This window comes from Mytilus edulis, chromosome 10 (genome assembly GCF_963676685.1).
Source record: "Mytilus edulis chromosome 10, xbMytEdul2.2, whole genome shotgun sequence".
Classification (NCBI taxonomy): domain Eukaryota; kingdom Metazoa; phylum Mollusca; class Bivalvia; order Mytilida; family Mytilidae; genus Mytilus; species Mytilus edulis.
The window spans coordinates 37,214,518-37,232,666 of record NC_092353.1 but is presented as its reverse complement, the minus strand read 5'-3'; the positions used below and the strand labels follow the sequence as shown (position 1 = coordinate 37,232,666).

At 31.9% G+C, this 18,149-nt stretch overlaps 1 protein-coding gene across 1 annotated transcript in view; it reads left to right on the top strand.

The window, feature by feature from the left end:
• The window catches only part of LOC139491062 (titin homolog), a 62,995-nt gene extending 46,054 nt beyond the window's left edge, over positions 1–16,941 (top strand). Inside the window, exons 14-21 of the mRNA XM_071278341.1 lie at positions 1,287–1,319; positions 1,715–1,861; positions 2,997–3,145; positions 4,199–4,267; positions 4,861–4,875; positions 10,120–10,205; positions 11,817–11,951; positions 13,486–16,941. Coding sequence (XP_071134442.1) covers positions 1,287–1,319; positions 1,715–1,861; positions 2,997–3,145; positions 4,199–4,267; positions 4,861–4,875; positions 10,120–10,205; positions 11,817–11,951; positions 13,486–15,371 — 2,520 coding nt within the window. The 3' untranslated portion in view covers positions 15,372–16,941. The remainder of the gene's footprint in view (positions 1–1,286; positions 1,320–1,714; positions 1,862–2,996; positions 3,146–4,198; positions 4,268–4,860; positions 4,876–10,119; positions 10,206–11,816; positions 11,952–13,485) is intronic.
• The last annotated feature ends 1,208 nt before the right edge of the window (positions 16,942–18,149 follow it).

The window sequence follows — 18,149 nt, the reverse complement described above, 5'->3', positions numbered from 1 at the left end:
AGGGCTAGTATATTTGGTGTATGGAAGGACTGGAAGGTGTACATGTCCAACTGGCAGGTGTCATCTGACCTTGACCTCATTTTCATGGTTCAGTGGTTATAGTTAAGTTTTTGTGTTTTGGTCTGTTTTTCTCATACTTTATGCAATAGGTCTGCTATATTTGTTGTATGGAATGATTGTAAGGTGTACATGTCTAGCGGGCAGATGCCATCTGACCTTGACCTCATTTTCATGGTTCAGTGGTCAAAGTTAAGTTTTTAAGTTTTGGTCTTTTTATCTAATATTATATGCCAAAGGTCAACTATATTTAGTGTATGGAAATATATTATGATCTATATGTCAGTCCCGCAGGTTTTATTTGACCATGACACGGTTCATTGCACAGTGTTGTTTTTGTGTTTTGGTCTATTTTTCTTAACTATAAGTAATAGGTCAACTATATTTGTTGTATGGAAGCTGTGTTAGCTGTACATGTCTGCCTGGCATGGTTCATATGACCTTGACCTCATTTTCATGGTTCATTGGTCTTTGTTTAGCTATCTTGGTTATTGTAAGTTTATGTGACAGTTGTAATCAAGCTTTATACTCAGGACTATCAACATAATATCAATGATTAGTAAAGAAGGCGAAACATTTCAGTGTGTGCACTCTTGTTGAGGTAGGTTTTGTTTTATTTTCTATTCTATTGCATTATTTGCATATTTACTCATTTCAGCAAGTCAACATGGCGGCTCCTTAGTTACAAAATGTCAACATCGGATTTGACGGAAGCTTATGAGAAAAACATGTAGATTAAAAATGGCAAATGTTGGGTTTGAGAATTTAAATATTTTAAAAAGTTTTTTTCTAGCGGTTATTCACGAAATAACCTACGCAAGCTACCTATTTATAAATATATTTGATATTTATCTAACAGGGAGTAAAAAAGAACAGCCACACACACAGCATACCTACCCTCGCTTCAGTTTTTTAATGACCGTATTTGTCCTATTAGAATCGAAATAATTCATGGAAGCCATAGATTGTTGGAAATTTACACATGGCCTGGGCCGTGATATTCAAATTTTATCCTGAGCGTTAACAAATATCACGGCCCAGGCCATGTGTAAATTTCCAACAATCTATGGCTTCCATGAATTATTTCTTAAATAAAAAAAAAATAAGGAAAACAATACAGTTTGACAAAAAAAATGTGAATAGGGCTTTTTACTGTAATGTCCAAAATCAGACTGTTTTTATATCAAAGTTTAGTAGTTTTGAGTTTTTGTTGTATCTTTTTATTTTAGGAAGTAAAGAAAACAGACGAAGCAAAGAAAACAGTATGTAAAAAAAATCTTAACCTTCTCTTGCACAAGTAAAGGTGGTCACATGGTTGTATTATACAAAAATAAGGGGTATATGGTATGATTGCCAATGAAACAACTATCCACCAAAGTACAAAGTAAAAAATTAACAAACAAAAATATCAAAAATATGTCATAAACAACTACTGACCATCCAAAATAAAAATATATCTCATAACCCTCCCCTAAAAATTAATTTCCAATTGAAACTATTTGAAATTTGCTTTACTGACAAATCATAAATTTTATTATTTTGCAATATAAAGTAACAAAATTCTGGTTTGGGTTGACAGTTTTAAAATACATTTGTAATATTATACCATGTCACACTCATGCTTGATTAAAATATATTGTAAATTTATATTTTTTAGCAGGGAAAAGATTCAAACAGCAGCGATGGAAGCAAGCAAGACTCATCAGAATCAGAAGATGAGATGTTTTCTAAAATGGACAAGAGGGATTCTGGGATACCAAAGTTTATTAAAGGAACAACATGGCCTCTAGATACTAGTGTAGAGGTGGGTTTTTAACCCGATTTTTGTGACAAAAATGTCGGTTATTGATTTGGTGATCGTTGTCTGGCGGTCGGCCGGGCGGTCGGTCGGGTGGGCGTCAATCAAATGTTGTCCGTGCATTAACTCATGAATTGTCAACCAAAGCTTTTAAAATTTTAATATGTTGTTACTGACAACTAAATGAAGGTCAAGTTCAATAATGGCAATTTTGACTTTTACCGTTCAGGAGTTATGGTTCTTGAAAGATTGAAAAATGGAGTTTCCAGTCGTGTCCGTGCATTTACGCATGAACTGTTCTACCAAAGCTTCCCAAATTTTAATATGTTGTTACTGATCACTTGAAGCTAGACAGAATTAATATTTTTTTTTTGGATAAGGCCAACTAAAATTAATTAGTAGATTTTCATCCAATTTTTTTTTTTAAATGGGGCGGGTGGGAGGATTTTATTTTTTTAAATTTTATTTCATATGAAAGCCTCTTGTCATGAGTTCTTCATACTGCGGGATATAAGCAAGTGTAAAATAAGCTTATATTATGTATATACATGCTGTATAAGGAATCACATAATTTTTCAAACTCTTAAATAAATATCTCTGATTGGCAACCACTGTTATACATGTACAATTGCCGCTTTAGAAACTTCTTTAAAGTAAACGTCATTGTATTATACTATAAAATAAAAAAACAAACTGTTTTTTACTGAATCATTTGTGGCATACAGCAATTTGTGTTTTTGGACACAAACGACAACGATAACGGACATGAACAGAATCGGGAAATTGTAATTTTTTTTAAAATAAAAAAAATCGGGGCAGGACCATTCCAGAGGGGCGGTTTGGGATGAAAATCTATCAATTAATTTTAATAATTGGCCTACTTTGAATTTAAAAAAATTGTCAGTAATTGCCGGTTTCTGGTTAAAAATTGTGCTCTGCATAATTTGATCTATTTTTTTCTTTTAAAATTTATGTCCAATAGCACCATTGGTCATGTTGGTCATGTTTATATATGGAACAATATTTGATTAAAAAATTGAAATGGATTTGTCAACAGGTCCAGTCTATGAAAGCCCTTTGTAAATATTGTTGATGTAATGATTTGCATATCTTACCATACTTCTTTATAAATTTACTTCAGGTAACAGTAAATTATGATGCTGCAAAAGAGATACGATCGGTGAAGAAGGAATTTTATCCCCTTCTGTATCACATGACTAGAGCAGATCCTCGTCAGATGTCCAACAATATATGTAGATCAAAAGTACTCCTGTCTTATGTTAAAGCAAGGTAAGTGAGCATCCTCTTATAAAATGTAGGTCATGATTACAACTTGAATCAAAGTTAGAATCCTAGATGTTAAAATGTAGGTTACTACTACAACTTGAATCAAAGTTAGCATCCTCTGTTAAAATTAAGTTCATGATTACAACTGAATCAAAGTAAGCATTCCTTTAATAAAATATAGATAATGACTATAACTTGAATCAAATTTATCATCCATTGATAATATGTAGGTCATTACAACAACTTGAATTAAAGTCAGCATCCTCTGTTAAGATACAGGTCACTACTACAATTTGAATCAAAGTGTGCATCCTCAGTTAAAATGTAGGTCATGATTACAACTTGAATCAAAGTTAACAACCTCTGATCAAATGTAGGTCATGATTACAGCTTGAATCAAAGTTACCATCCTTTGATAAAATGTAGGTCATGATTACAACTTGAATCAAAGTTACCATTTTCTGATAAAATGTAGGTCATGATTACAACCTGAGTCAAAGTTAACATCCTCTGATAAAATGTAGGTCACGATTACAACTTGAATGAAAGTTAGCATTCTCTGATAAAATGTAGGTCATGGTTACAACTTGAATCAACGTTACTATTTTCTGATAAAATGTAGGTCATGATTACAACTTGAATCAATAATATCCTCCTCTGATAAAATGTAGGTCATGACTACACAATTTGAATCAAAATTCTTTTTTACATGGGAAAACTTCTGCCTTGCCTTCCATATTAAAGACACACCTTTATTAACAAACAAACCAAGATTAGCATAGGATTTGAACCAGTAGGATGAAATACAAATAATGACCTGTTTCCTCTTCTTGAAACTACTATGGCACTGCCATTTCTTCATTTGCACATTACATATAGTCCAATTTAAGGGAAACAATTAACACATTGACTTGTAAGATATCCTGTTGTTATATTGACCATTCAGTATAATAAGAGGCATGTTGTATTTTAGCTAGTAATTAAAAGGTTTCTTTCTACATGCATAGTAGATACACATATTTTACTAGAGATATATATGTTTTGTTTTATCTTAAGAGTTGAACAAGATGAGAGAAGCAAGGACAGGAACAGAACAAGGCATTTGATATCACAGAAGGAAATCAGGTAATATATATTGAGACATATTATTTAGAATATTTCATACAATATTTCTACAACCTAGCTACGGTATGGGAGATGCCACAGGTAACACAAATGCAAATGTTGAAATAGATGAACATAGCTTTAATTAAGTTGTTTGCAAGTTTATTAAAATTGTGATGTAGCATATCTGTTTTTACACAGCATAATTGCATGTATTGAGGTAATTTTGTCAAAACCACTAGAATGAAAACCTTTCCAGATTATTAAAAAAAGATATAAGTCTCTTAAAGGAGTGAAATTAGTTTTGGGCTTTAAAGGTACAAAATAAAATATGAATGAAATAAAGTAATCAGTAAGGGTTCATAGACATGACCTGAAGAGGACATCACAGTTCTCTTACTATAAAAAACATGTTTTTTTCCAGGTGTATAATAAGACTTTTTTTTGGTGTCAGATGCCTAAAAATTCTATTCAAAACATCAAATTGTTAGAAATTTCTTTTGATATAAGGCTCTACAGGGTAAAAGGAATGTGATATTTAATTATGATCTCAGTAAGTATTTTTATATGCTAATTTTTTCTTTCTGTTCTTCTATGCATGGTTGAATCGACAGTGATTCTAAGAAGTGGTAAGTTAAATGTTGTAGAATAAATGTTCTGAAGGTATGCTTGAAGTATATCATAGTTGTACTGTTTAGCACATATATTAGTCTATCACTACCACTAGACATCAACATTTATGCTTATTTGATTCCTTGAGGGAATTAAAATCTGCTAATTACTAAAATATTTTATCCAAACTTGTGGGAAAGGATTGTTGATACTGTAAACCAACTTATCTTTGCCGATTCTTTTTTTTTTCGAGCTTTTTGTCCTTTCTAGTCCACTTCACGGTTATTTAATTTCGGTATTTTCAAAAAACATTTGATCTATTTGAATAGGAAAGATCAAAGTTTTACATATTCATGATATTCACTCACTGTGATTTATTTTCTAATTGGTTTTTGTCTCACAAAAATAAATTGCTTGTTGACTTGTACAAGAAAGAAATTTAAATATATTGAAATTTAATAAAAAATAATTTTACTCTTGATTTCTTTTGTAACTTTATGTGAGAATAACTGGAAAATTAGAAATAAAAAAAAATGAACTGAAGTTGTGAGTTGTGATTGAACCCTGCTTGTGGAGGTGCACTTGACTACAACCTTAATTGACTAGGATTGTCAGTTCTATCAAAGGTCATTGGTTTTTTCAAGGCACTCCGGCATCCTCCACTGAAATAAAATTTCTGATACACATCAATTCTGCAATCTATTTTTCGGTTTCAACTATTCCTATATGTTCTATATTAGAAATTGGCTGTAAAAGTTTGAATACATCTACAGAATATATAACACTATTTCAGCACTGCAGTTTTCTTTTAGGGATCTATGTTTCTTTATATACTAGTGATCTTTCATTAGCGTAGGAGTCGATATTAAGAATTGAACGATGGACAATCAGTGCGTGAATTTTTCTTGCTACCTGATTGGAAGATATTACGAGACGTGAATAATCAAAGTTTATTGATTAGTTAGGACAATCCAAACCTAGTTAATGTCCTTCAATCCTGTAGAGTATCGGATTTGTCCTCTATTTTAGCAATTAGATTTTGCCTGGTCATTAATCATGCATATTCATGATATTGGTACACAGGTAACTTTTATCTATAAATAGTCGAATCTTTTGGAGTTTCGTCAACAACAACGTTAAACGATATATACTACTTCATAATGTGTGACCTCATGTGTGTTTTAAAATTTGTTGATTGATGCACGTGGCTATTCTAGTAAATAAATTAATCTACAAAGCGAGAGCACTATTCATTTTTATCAGCTAAGAGTCGACTAGCCCTTTTTGAAAGGCTTATGCTTGTCACATCACTTCTCTTATACATTATATATATAGGAAAATGGTGGTCACTGGGGTAACTTAAACTAAAATTTGCATTTGAATCCAGTTGTGATATGTAAAGCTTGCTTCACAGCTTCAGGCTTATTGTATGTTGAGATCAGGTTCTCTAAAATAAAAAATTAATTCGAAATTAGGGATAATTTTTTCTGGTAAAAAAAAAAGTCTAAAGGTGTAATACCACCAAATCATGGTCATCACATCCGGTTGTATACGAAAGTAGGTCTAAAAAAATATTTCATTGAATTTGACAGTTGTAGGTTATTAATCCTACATTTTATTGCAGTAAAAACATTTCTGTATCATAAACATATGTCTTGGGTATTTCAAAACACCATTATTTTTTATTTGGGATTTCTATAGAAAATTTTGTAATCTTGAGGTTACATGGTGACTAAACCTTGTACACAGATAAATTAAGGGGAGGAATTTGATTGGTTAACTTCCAATGATAGTTATTTTCTTATATGCAATGAAATGTTATGTGGAATTTTTTCTGTAGTACTGGACAGGATAAAACTTTACTCATGTCAAGTATTTCTTTATTTGAAACAAAGATAAATTCTGCACATTTTTTTGAAAAGTGCAAATTTAACAAAGACTAATAGGGGAAAATCAATGGTGGTATTACACCTATTATGGGAAGCTGTACATGCACCCTTGACCTTGTGAGTAATCTCATGTGTTAAAATTTCTTGCTATTTAAGTGAAATATTACAAAATATGAAATATTCTGAGTGGATTGAGTCTCCAAAACACATTTTATGAGAAAATTGTCTTGAAATAGGACTCTACCATGAATATTCAGTTGTCAGAACAAGCCATACTATAAGTGTATTTTTTTTTGGGGGGGGGGGGGGGGGGAGGGGGGGAGGAGAGGGGTCTCCTTATTTCTTATATTCTGCTATTATAGAACATTTTCCGAGGAAATACTTAAATAAATATATAGTTATAAGTAGATGAAATTATTTTTAATGTCGTAATGACAAATTATTTACTAAAAGAGAAGCCTTTTAAGTCCCTCTCTGGAACGCGGCGTGAACTTAATTTTTACGTAAGGACTTATTAAAACCTCATTGGAGACTGTAAACTTTTATATGGATTGTTCAATCTGCTAAAATGCTTCAATTACTCATTTCTTATAACATTTTTACCATAAATGAGTGAAAGTTACTCCATAATTTTTATTTATTGGGCTGCATAGTTGAAATTTTTAGGAAATAAGAGGTCTAAATTGACCAAAAGAGACCTTATAAAGAAGACAAAGAGGTTCATTAGTGGTATTTATCTTCCTAAAATCATCTTGTGTATCATATTTAACTGTTTGTAGGCAGATAAGATAGATATTTGATCATTTATTGGTCCACACTCTATTTCATCTTGATGCGGCTTGGTTTGAATTTGTCGATGAAATTTTGCTCGAATCGCTGTAGATGTCGTCTTTCATTATACTAGATTTTTCTCAAACTATTGAACTGATTATGACAAAACTTGACAGAAATGCTTGAAATAACCAGTATTACAAAGGAAAAAAGTTACATTCAGTTTATTGAACAATAATGTCTTCTTTAGGTGTAATACATTTGTACCACCAAATCATGGTACGTCACATCCGGTTGTATACGAAAGTAGGTCTAAAAAAATATTCCATTGAATTTGACAGTTGTAGGTTATTAATCCTACATTTTATTGCAGTAAAAACATTTCCTTATCATAAACATATGTCTTGGGTATTTCAAAACACCATTATTTTTTATTTGGGATTTCTATAGAAAATTTTGTAATCTTGAGGTTACATGGTGACTAAACCTTGTACACAGATAAATTAAGGGGAGGAATTTGATTGGTTAACTTCCAATGATGGTTATTTTCTTATATGCAATGAAATGTTATGTGGAATTTTTTCTGTAGTACTGGACAGGATAAAACTTTACTCATGCCAAGTATTTCTTTATTTGAAACAAAGATAAATTCTGCACATTTTTTTGAAAAGTGCAAATTTAACAAAGACTAATAGGGGAAAATCAATGGTGGTATTACACCTAAAACATTTTTTACTTCAAACCCATTCAACCAAAATGTTATGAGATGTACTTCAATGTTACAAGTGACAAATACTAGTATATTTATTCTACAGATAGTTTCTAACATTTGAATATTTCATACTCACGGTTTTATTACAGATATCAAATAACATCTAATCGTCTATTGCTTAAATAATGCTAATCAAATGGTGTGTGTAGTGTAGCAATGATTTTCTCTGGTCATAGATATTATTTTTTCACCATTAATAGTTTAAATTAATAACTTTGTTTTAAATTTTGATAAATATTGAGTGAAAGTTTAATCAATAGAAATTAAAATTTATTGTGGTTATATTTTTTTGTTTTTATCATCCTTCAAGAAAAATCTTGTGTAAGTGAAAACAAAAATTTATTTAAGATAAACCTCAAACCTCAATATTTTCTGTTCATTTTTATGGTATTTAAACTTTATTACACATTGAAATTGAAAAATACTTTTAAAATGTATTCTATATAAACCTTCAATTATTTCAGCTATGTTAAAGAAAATATATCATATTGCCAATCTTTAGGTGTAAGGTAACAGTTGTTTTGATTATGTGAATAAAACAAACCTTTTCAGATTTGTATTAAAAGGTTTAAATGAGAAAAAAAATGTTCTGAATTCATACTGTTCAATACAAATTATTTGGCCCTGCCCCCTCAGTCATAGTCTATTGACTTTGAAACTTTTGCTTATTTTACATGTATTAGTTTGTGATTATGTCAGTTTATGGGGAACCACAAGTGGTAGGGCATTTATATTTGGTATGCAGTTGTATAATATAAAAAAGAAGATGTGGTATGATTGCCAATGAGACAACTGTCCACAAGAAACCAAAATAGCACAGACATTAACAACTATAGGTCACCGTATGGCCTTCAACAATGAGCAAAGCCCATACAGCATAGTCAGCTATAAAAGGCCTTGATAAGACAATGTAAAACAATTCAAACAAGAAAACTAACGGCCTTATTTATATAAAAAAAAAAAATTGAACGAAAAACAAATATGTAACACATAAACAAGTATACTATACAAATCCTTGACATAAACAAACAACAACCACTGAATTACAGGCTCCTGAATTGGGACAGGCACATACATGGCATATCTCATTTCCATAGAGATAATTTGGCTCCGCCCCATAGGCAGATCCAAGGTGAACCATTAGTATGCTAATTAGTATTCAGTTGTATAAGCATTGGAGCATCTCATTTCCATGGAGAATATTTGGCCTCACCCCTAAGTCATGGTATAATGACTTTGGAACTTATCTTAGTTTACATGTATTAGTTTGTGATTAGATCAGTTTAAGATGAACTGCTAATGTTAAGTCAATGATATTTGGTATGCAAATTTATTGGCATTTGCAACTATTGTTTCCATGGAGATTATAAAGCCGTATCCCCTTTTCATGATTTATTGATTTTGAAACTTTTACATAGTTTACAAGTTAATGGTTGTATTTAGGTTTGGGAAAGACTTATAAAAAGTCAATGGTATTTGGTATGCATTCGTATTAGCATTTGCACATCTCATTTACATGGAGATTGTAACTTTTGTTTAGCCAGGTGAACTCAGTCATGGTTCATTGACTTTGAATATTTACATAACTTGTGTAAGATGATAAAATATTGCTACTTTGATTTCAACAATTGCATAATCAAAATTACAAAAAGACATATCTCTGTGATAACAGTTTATTTTCAAGAGTGTCTGAAAAGGGACCAAATAGGAGACAACTCTTACAAGACTTTTGACATGTCTTCTACCTGTACTAAAAAAATATATTATAACTTGATAAGTATAAAATGACTTTGAACAGTGTTATACTAATATTTTATTTACATTTCTAGGTCTTTGGGTGTAGAGCAAAGACCAGATTCACCTATGAAACTACGTAAAACATTTACTTCAGCAGCAGTAGCATCATCAATCACAGGTTAGAATAAAATGAGTTCCAGGGCAAACATTACTTAGAGCAACCAAGCAAAAAAAGATAGTATATAGTTGTCATCTTCGTGTCATGATACATCTAGTTGTCATCTTCGTGTCATGATACATCCGAAGTCATGCAAATGTAGAGCAGAAACTAACTCTACATAGAAGGACCAACCAGGAAATTAACTATGTACCGTATATGTCTAGAATAGACAATATTATGCAGATAAGGAAAAAATTATATCAGTCTAAAAATTTGCACAACTGTACTGATATAAGATGTTATTATACGAAAATGTTGTTATTAAATCGTGTTGACAAATATTTCGGCTCAACAAATGGCCTTCGTCAGTGTCAAAAGTTTTAACAATACTGATATTAGGTGTCAAAATAGATCAGTGATAATACAGGTAAGTTTTGGTCTATTGACTTTAATCCAAAATCCTGAATCTCATAATATAAACAAAACACTATAATTCAATATACATGACTGTGTATTTTAATATTAAAACATGATTGAAAACAAAACTGTTAGTATTTATTATTGATGCCGTTTGGATGATGTACATTTAGTTCCTTTATCCCACAGCTTTCCTGAACCTGTCGCTGGGCATCACTCTAATGAATGTTCTGTTCAATCACTAGCATTTTCATGCAGTTAAAGTCATCAAGTTTGTGACCCGACTGTCTGAAATGCTGAGAAACTGGGAGAAGTGGCTTCTTAGAGATATCAATCCTAAAAAATGAGTGAAAAACAAAAATTTTAGTATTTCTTATTGATGCCGTTTGGATGATGTACATTTAGTTCCTTTATCCATAAGCTTTTTAATGTTAATATAAACAGTCACGTATATTGAATTATAGTGTATAGGGGGGTTTCAATTAGCGAGGGGTCAAAAAAGGGGCACAAATAAGCATTTTTGTAGTTTTCAATCAATAACTTGAAATTATACCACAAGTTTCCATACTACAAAGGGATGGTTATGGGCGGTTATGGCTCAAATCATTAAGCCATTAGGGGCAAAATAGGCGGAAAACAGGTTTTTCTGTTTAAAGGACAATTTAGACAATTTAAAAGCAGTGTTAGGGAGGTTATGCAATTAATATTTAAAGAATACTGTTATATATGTTTGATTTCTTGATTACCTCACTTACACTGCTTGTTTTCAAAAGTTTAAAGAAGAAATCTTCACAGTATTGTGCAATAGATTTGTTAGATCATTGACCACATTTACGATGTGACCAAAACCTATATTATGTCAAAAATGTGATCACCGTCCAAATGCAGACAGTATCAAGCTTGAATATTGTGACCAAATTTGCCCCAACTGTTCAGGGTTCAACCACTGCGGTCGTATAAATCTGTGCCCTGCGGAGCACCTGGTTGTGGATTTCTTGGGTACAGGTGAAATTTTCCAAATTTCCTAATATGTATGTAGACATTGCCAAAACCACTAAATTAGATTTTGCCCAATATGCAAATTTTCCTCAATCCTCGAAAATTGGTATTCACGAAAATAAATAATCCACAGTATGCACAATTTATGAATTAGTACAAAAACCAGAAACTGGTTCATAACTCATGTATAGGTAAGTTTTCTTTCTCCTGCAGATCTCACAGATGCAAAGACTGAGGTTTTGAAATTATTAGCAAGAGCATCTTTAAAAAGACAAGATTTTGCCAAATTGTTAGTATGGATACAAAAGTTAAAACTGTGTGGCAAGGAAGGACATGGGAGATGGGGTGGTAAGTCAATAAATATACAATATTAGGTCAATGTCAGAAAAATATAAATTTTTTGTATGAGGCTGAGAAACTGGGGAAGGGCGAGGTTCTGGTCAAAACCTGTGAACAATCAATAAGTTAACGTAATCGGTTACTGTTTCCCTTCAATGATTTCTGATTGTCATGTCAGACAGTCAAAATTGCAAGATCATAGACCAAAGGTGGCAATTTGAATAAAATATACCAGATCATGGAAAAATAATGAAAAACATAAACTGACCTGAACAAGTCAGATTGATTTCATCTCATCTATAAACATATATAGAAGTCAAAACAGGAATAAACTAATTAAAGTCTTGAGTTCTAACTGTCATCTGTTAGTATTGGGGAAAAAATGCACAAGCAGTAAGAAATTTACTCACAACTTACCAGAAATACATGATAGATTTTAATTTTTATTCATTTTTAGCTTCTCCCCTGATTTGTTAATTTTAAGGAAATTTTGCCGTTTCAGTTATTATCTTGAATATTATTATAGATACAGATAAAATATAAACAGCAATATTGTTCAGCAAAGTAAGATCTACAAATAAGTCAACATTACCAAAATGGTCAGTTGACCCCTTAATGAGTTATTGCCCTTTATAGTCAATTTTTAACCATTTTTAGTAAATTTTTGTAATCTTTTACAAAAATCTTCTCTTCTGAAACTACTGGGCCCAATTTAACCAGACTTAGCCACAATCATTATTAGGGTATCTAGTTTAAAAATGTGTGCGGTGACCGAGCCAACCAACCAAGATTGCTGCCATGGCTAAAAATAGAATATAGGAGTTAAATATAGATTTTGGCTTATAACTCTGAAACCAAATCTTTCCAGGGTAAATTGTTCATCAAGTCAATATCTATCTGCCCTGAAATTTTCAGATAAATTTGACAACTGCTTGTTGGGTTGCTGCCCCCCAATTGGTATTTTTTATGGAAATTTTGCTGTTTTTGGTTATTATCTTGAATACTATTATAGAAAGAGATAAACTGTAAACAGCAATAATGTTCAACATAGTAAGATCTACAAATAAGTCAACATGACCAAAATGGTCAGTTGACCCCTTAAGGAGTTATTGCCCTTTATATTCAATTTTAAACAATTTTCATTAATTTGGTAAATTTTGGTAAGTTTTTACAAAATATTTTCCTCTGTAACTAAACGGCCAGGTTCATTACAGATAGAGAAAATTATAAGTAGCAAGAATGTTCAGTAAAGTAAGATCTACAAACACATCACTATCACCAAAACACAATTTTGTCATGATGATGAATCCAACTGTGTCCTTTGTTTAATATACACATAGAGTAATAGACAAAGGTGAGCGACACTAACTTTGAAACATTAGCTAAATTTACCAGTAAAGGAGTCTTCATTTTCAGAATGATATTTTAATTATAAGTATATAAAGTCCTACAGATCTACAAAAAGATCAATTTTCAGGAAAATTTGTTAATTGATAAATGTTAATTGATAAAAAAAATTATATAATTTATTTATTCATTGTAGAAGTTTATGTAAAAGACACAACCTTAGATTCTACAGATGCATACAGATACAGTAGCTCAGATAGTGAAGGTGAGGAAAAGCCGTCCAAATCTGATGGAGGACGTGTAAAACAGGTCAGAAGGGGAGGTGTCGGGAAAGGTAGAGGTGGAAGAAGAGGAACAAATAATAAAAATAGATCACCACGTTCGGGAGATAAAGGAAACACACCTAGTGTTAGAAATTGGAAAGTAGCATTGAGGCAGAACACTCCTCAAAGACGCAGCCAATCACCAGAACTGGTGCAAGAACAGAAGGTTCAGAAAAAAATGTGCCAAACCCCTGAGCAAGTTCAATACACATCACTAATAAAATCTCCATCAGTATCGCTAGCAGGTAGTAAGAAAGCATTAAGTTCACCTCCAGCAAGTAATAAAACTTGGAAATTCAGCACGTATGAACTGAAAGGAAAGACTTTGTGCAAAAAAGAATCAGAAAAGAAAAAAAGCATTGACAAAAAGAAGGATTCAATTTCACCTTGTTCTATACCCATAGTCGATGTTATGTCTGTACTTGATAAAAAAGAAATATCAGTACTTGATAAAAGAATCAAAGATAAACACAAACCTCAAGAACCAAAATCTCATTACTCAGGTAGAGGGCAATCTCGCAGACGACATCTATCTCATAAGGAGGGAAAAAGTGCGAAATCTAGAACAAGTGATGAAGATGATGAGGATGAACTCATTCCACATAAAAAACATAGACAATCAACTGATCCAGAAGTGCCTATACCAGTTTGTTTATATCGAGCTGATGAAAACGAAAACTTGTCGTCACCAGTTGTTGAAATTGACAATGTTGAAAATGGTGTATGTGTTCCCTATGAAGACAGGTTTGTGCAAAAGGCTGAGGAGGAACAAAGACTACTGAATGAATCGATACAGACTGCTGGTTTAAATGTTAATATCATACCAGGTCATTTGAGTACTAGTGCTTTAGGCATACAACTGAACATGCCAACATTTGGTATGCCAATTGGTGCTTCAAATATTCAGTCTACCAAAGTACCAACTTCTAGTGCTGGGAGACCTCAGTTTAATGCCGGACAGTTGAGTCCATTGTTTCCCCCTTCTAATATATCACAGGGAACCAGTTGTATGAGATCTCCTCCACCTCCCTATACTATTAGCAGTAGTGTTCGTCATGTACCGCCACCTCAGTACAACAGGGTACCATTCTCATCATCATATAACTCAATCACATCAACATTGCCACCACAAAATGCAACACTAATAAATACCTCCTCTTCCACTGCCACTTCAGATTCATCCAGGTTAGAACAGCTCGAACAAAATTTAGGCTCATCTAGGCCAGCGACAGATGTTTCAACAATGATTGATTCATACAGTCAAAACAATTCACAGCTTACAGACATAACACCATATCCAAATGTCCAAGAGGCAATGCCAGCTCAAACAAATACATGTATGTCAAAAACTCATTCAAACGAACCTACGTCTCAAAATACTCAAGAAAGGATTAAAGTAAAAGAAGAAAATACTTCAGGATTTTCAGGAAAAAATGTGATTACGACAGGACTTAGTATTAATGATGGCATAACTATGAATTTTTCAAACCAGTCAATGGCACCATTTGGCGATTCATCTTTTGGACAACATGAGCCTACTTCTTCAACAAACGATAATGATATCAATAAAAATTCAGTCAAACAGGAAGCGTCAATGGATTATGTTGTTGTTAAGAATGAAGAACCAGTATTTATATCATTAGATAGTGACGAAGATGATGAAAATGAGGCTGGGAACATATCTAATAATGCAAAGAAAAATACAACTAATATAGATGATCAAAAGGAGGCTGATCCTATCATTGTCATTGACGATTAGATTTTTTGTAAACATTATATAGACTATTATACATATAAAATGTACACATTTATATTACATACTGAGGATATAAAAAATAATGATACATGTACCAATTTTAAGTTTTAGAAGTTGTTGCTGTTTAAAGAATATTTTAATTGTTAATAGTTTAATTATTTACTGTGATGCAATCAATTAAAAGAAAGTCTTACCTGATATATCAGGTTTTATTTCTGTTTGTGATATGTGCTGGAATATTGAAATTCCAAATACTTGGTGAATAATACAGAAAAGTTATCTGTTGTCTTTTAGATGTTTGAAATGTATTGGTGGTTGGGGCTTGAATCTACTTTAGCCTAAAGAAAAATAAAAGATGTATGGTTAAAGTTCCATGGTTTTGGCATCTGAAAAAGTGTGGTTAAAGACACCTGTACATTTTATCTAGAACAGTCCTTGGGTCCAATATGCCTTTTTACTTGGGTGGAACACCAGTGTATTAACATGCAGGTATTCCCAGACAAAGAATTGAGTGTTTTAAAATGTACACTTTTGTATGGTGGTTAGTTAATTCAGGTTTTACAGCACACCAAATCTCCCATTGTATTACAATCAGGGATACTTTATTTCATGGTTTAAAACTAATTTTGCTTATTACCAGCCTATAATTTATATATATAAAACATTGGTATGTTGTTTAGCTCCATTGATGATTAACCTTTACAAATCAAAGTCCTTGGAATTTTGAATACCAGAAGAAACAATATTCCACAGTATTTGTTCACTTAGAAACAAAGGACAAGGTTCACTTATGGCCCCAAATGGCATAAAAAATCAACTTTATCATAAAACACCAAAAAGTTCACAAATGGGTTCATAAATAGGTCTAGTTCAAAAGTCTTAATGCTCAATAAATCAGTTCCTTCTATAAAAGTACATAATACATTCCAAATTAGGCCCATTTTGAACATTTTGTCAAATTTTGATGATTTTGGGCAATTTTCAGACCTAAAAGCTTTAAGAAAAATTTGGCCGCCACTTAAGATCAAATGTTTTGTAAAAGATTCCCAATGTGATATAGTATTCATCAATATAAAAACTTTTTGGATCGTGGATGGCGGCCAATGTTAATTATGCCAAAAACTCTTAAAACTTGTGACAAAATTGACCAAAAATGACCTAAAACTCAAATAATGTATATTCAAGGGGTCAAAGCTCCAAAAAAGTTAAAGGAAGGGGCCAAAAAAGTATATTTTAGTCTTAATAGTCTTATCATAAGTATTTATATTTTAAATTTGTTATCGTTTGGCCCAATCAAATAAACATTAAAAATTTAGGGGCGATTTTAACCCTTTGTGCACCTTCTCCTTTGGACGTGTTAATGCAAGAGGTTTAACCATTAAGAATATCATTTGGTAGAAGATTTTCCAGTTCCAGTAGAAATAAGAGGGACATTTAACTTTCATCAGTATTAATGTTAAGATTGTACTAGTTGTCAGATGAGTTATACATGCACATGGATAGAGTTGGTTAGTAAATTAAACCTATATGTATATTTCTTTCTAGGTATGTTAAATAAAAAGGGTTTCTTTAACTACTCTTGTGCTTTTGTTGAAATGATGTTGAAAACATCTGTTATATAGTTGGGTTTTTTTCTGCACATATATGTTAGTTTTTAGTTCCTTGAATGATTTCTTGTCTGAAGTTTTGAAAACAATTGAAATATTGAAATTACATTGTACTTTTAAACTTTGATTCATCTTTTTTAATCATAACTGGTGTCCGAATGATTCTGTTGAAATAAAGAGAAATGCATGTGTGCCAGTGATGTCATTTTAAAGTTACAACTGTACTGTGAACTGCTAAATATTTTTATGATAAAATAGTAATTAATTGTAAAACATATAAAAAAGTATAATAGAGATGAGTGAAGAAGAGTCTTGTATTGAAATCCATTGTTAATAGATGAGCTGATGAATAGAAATGTTGAGTGGACAAATTTTCAGGTGTGACCTAGACCTTCAACATAAAATGTTCAAAATCAGCTTTGAATATATCATGTATATTGTAGAAACATTAATTTTTCTGTTGCTTGGTTTTGACTTTAAATATCATTCCTTGTGGATTATTGTTTTAGTGATTTGCACTATGTGAAAGTATTATTCCATGTACCGGTAGTGAACAATTACTGAATTAGGTGAGCTTTAATTGTTGTGGATATTGAAAGTAATGTGCTAAAGAATATTTTTTTCATAATTGTGAATGTCTCATTTGCACAAAAATAGTAACTACTTGATTTCTTGTACTAAATTACATCTAATGTAAATTAAGAATTTTATGTGATTATTTCAGCAGTATAAATCCTTTGATCAGTATTGTACCTGTTGTTTGCACAAATCTCAATATGAGCTAGGTTGAACTTCCAACTTGAAAATGATTACCATCTTGTATTGTTGCATTATTTTATGACTTTATAGTATGTCATCCCTACTGTACCTTTGAGAACAAAAATCTCAAAATGTTTATGTTTTTAGGATACATTATACAATTGTGTATCCAATGTATTTTCAGTCTTGACTTTTCTTGTTCTACTAGTTTTTGTCACCTTGACGGAGTCAAAAAGCAAGACATAGGTATGATGTTTCTGGCGGCGGCGACAGCGTCAACAATGTATTAGTTTGTGATTAGGTATAGTTTATGGTGAATCATATGGTAGGTCAATCATATTTGGTATGCAGTTGTATAAGCATTGGCACATCTAATTTCCATGGAGATGATTTGGCCCTGCCCCTTTAGTCATGG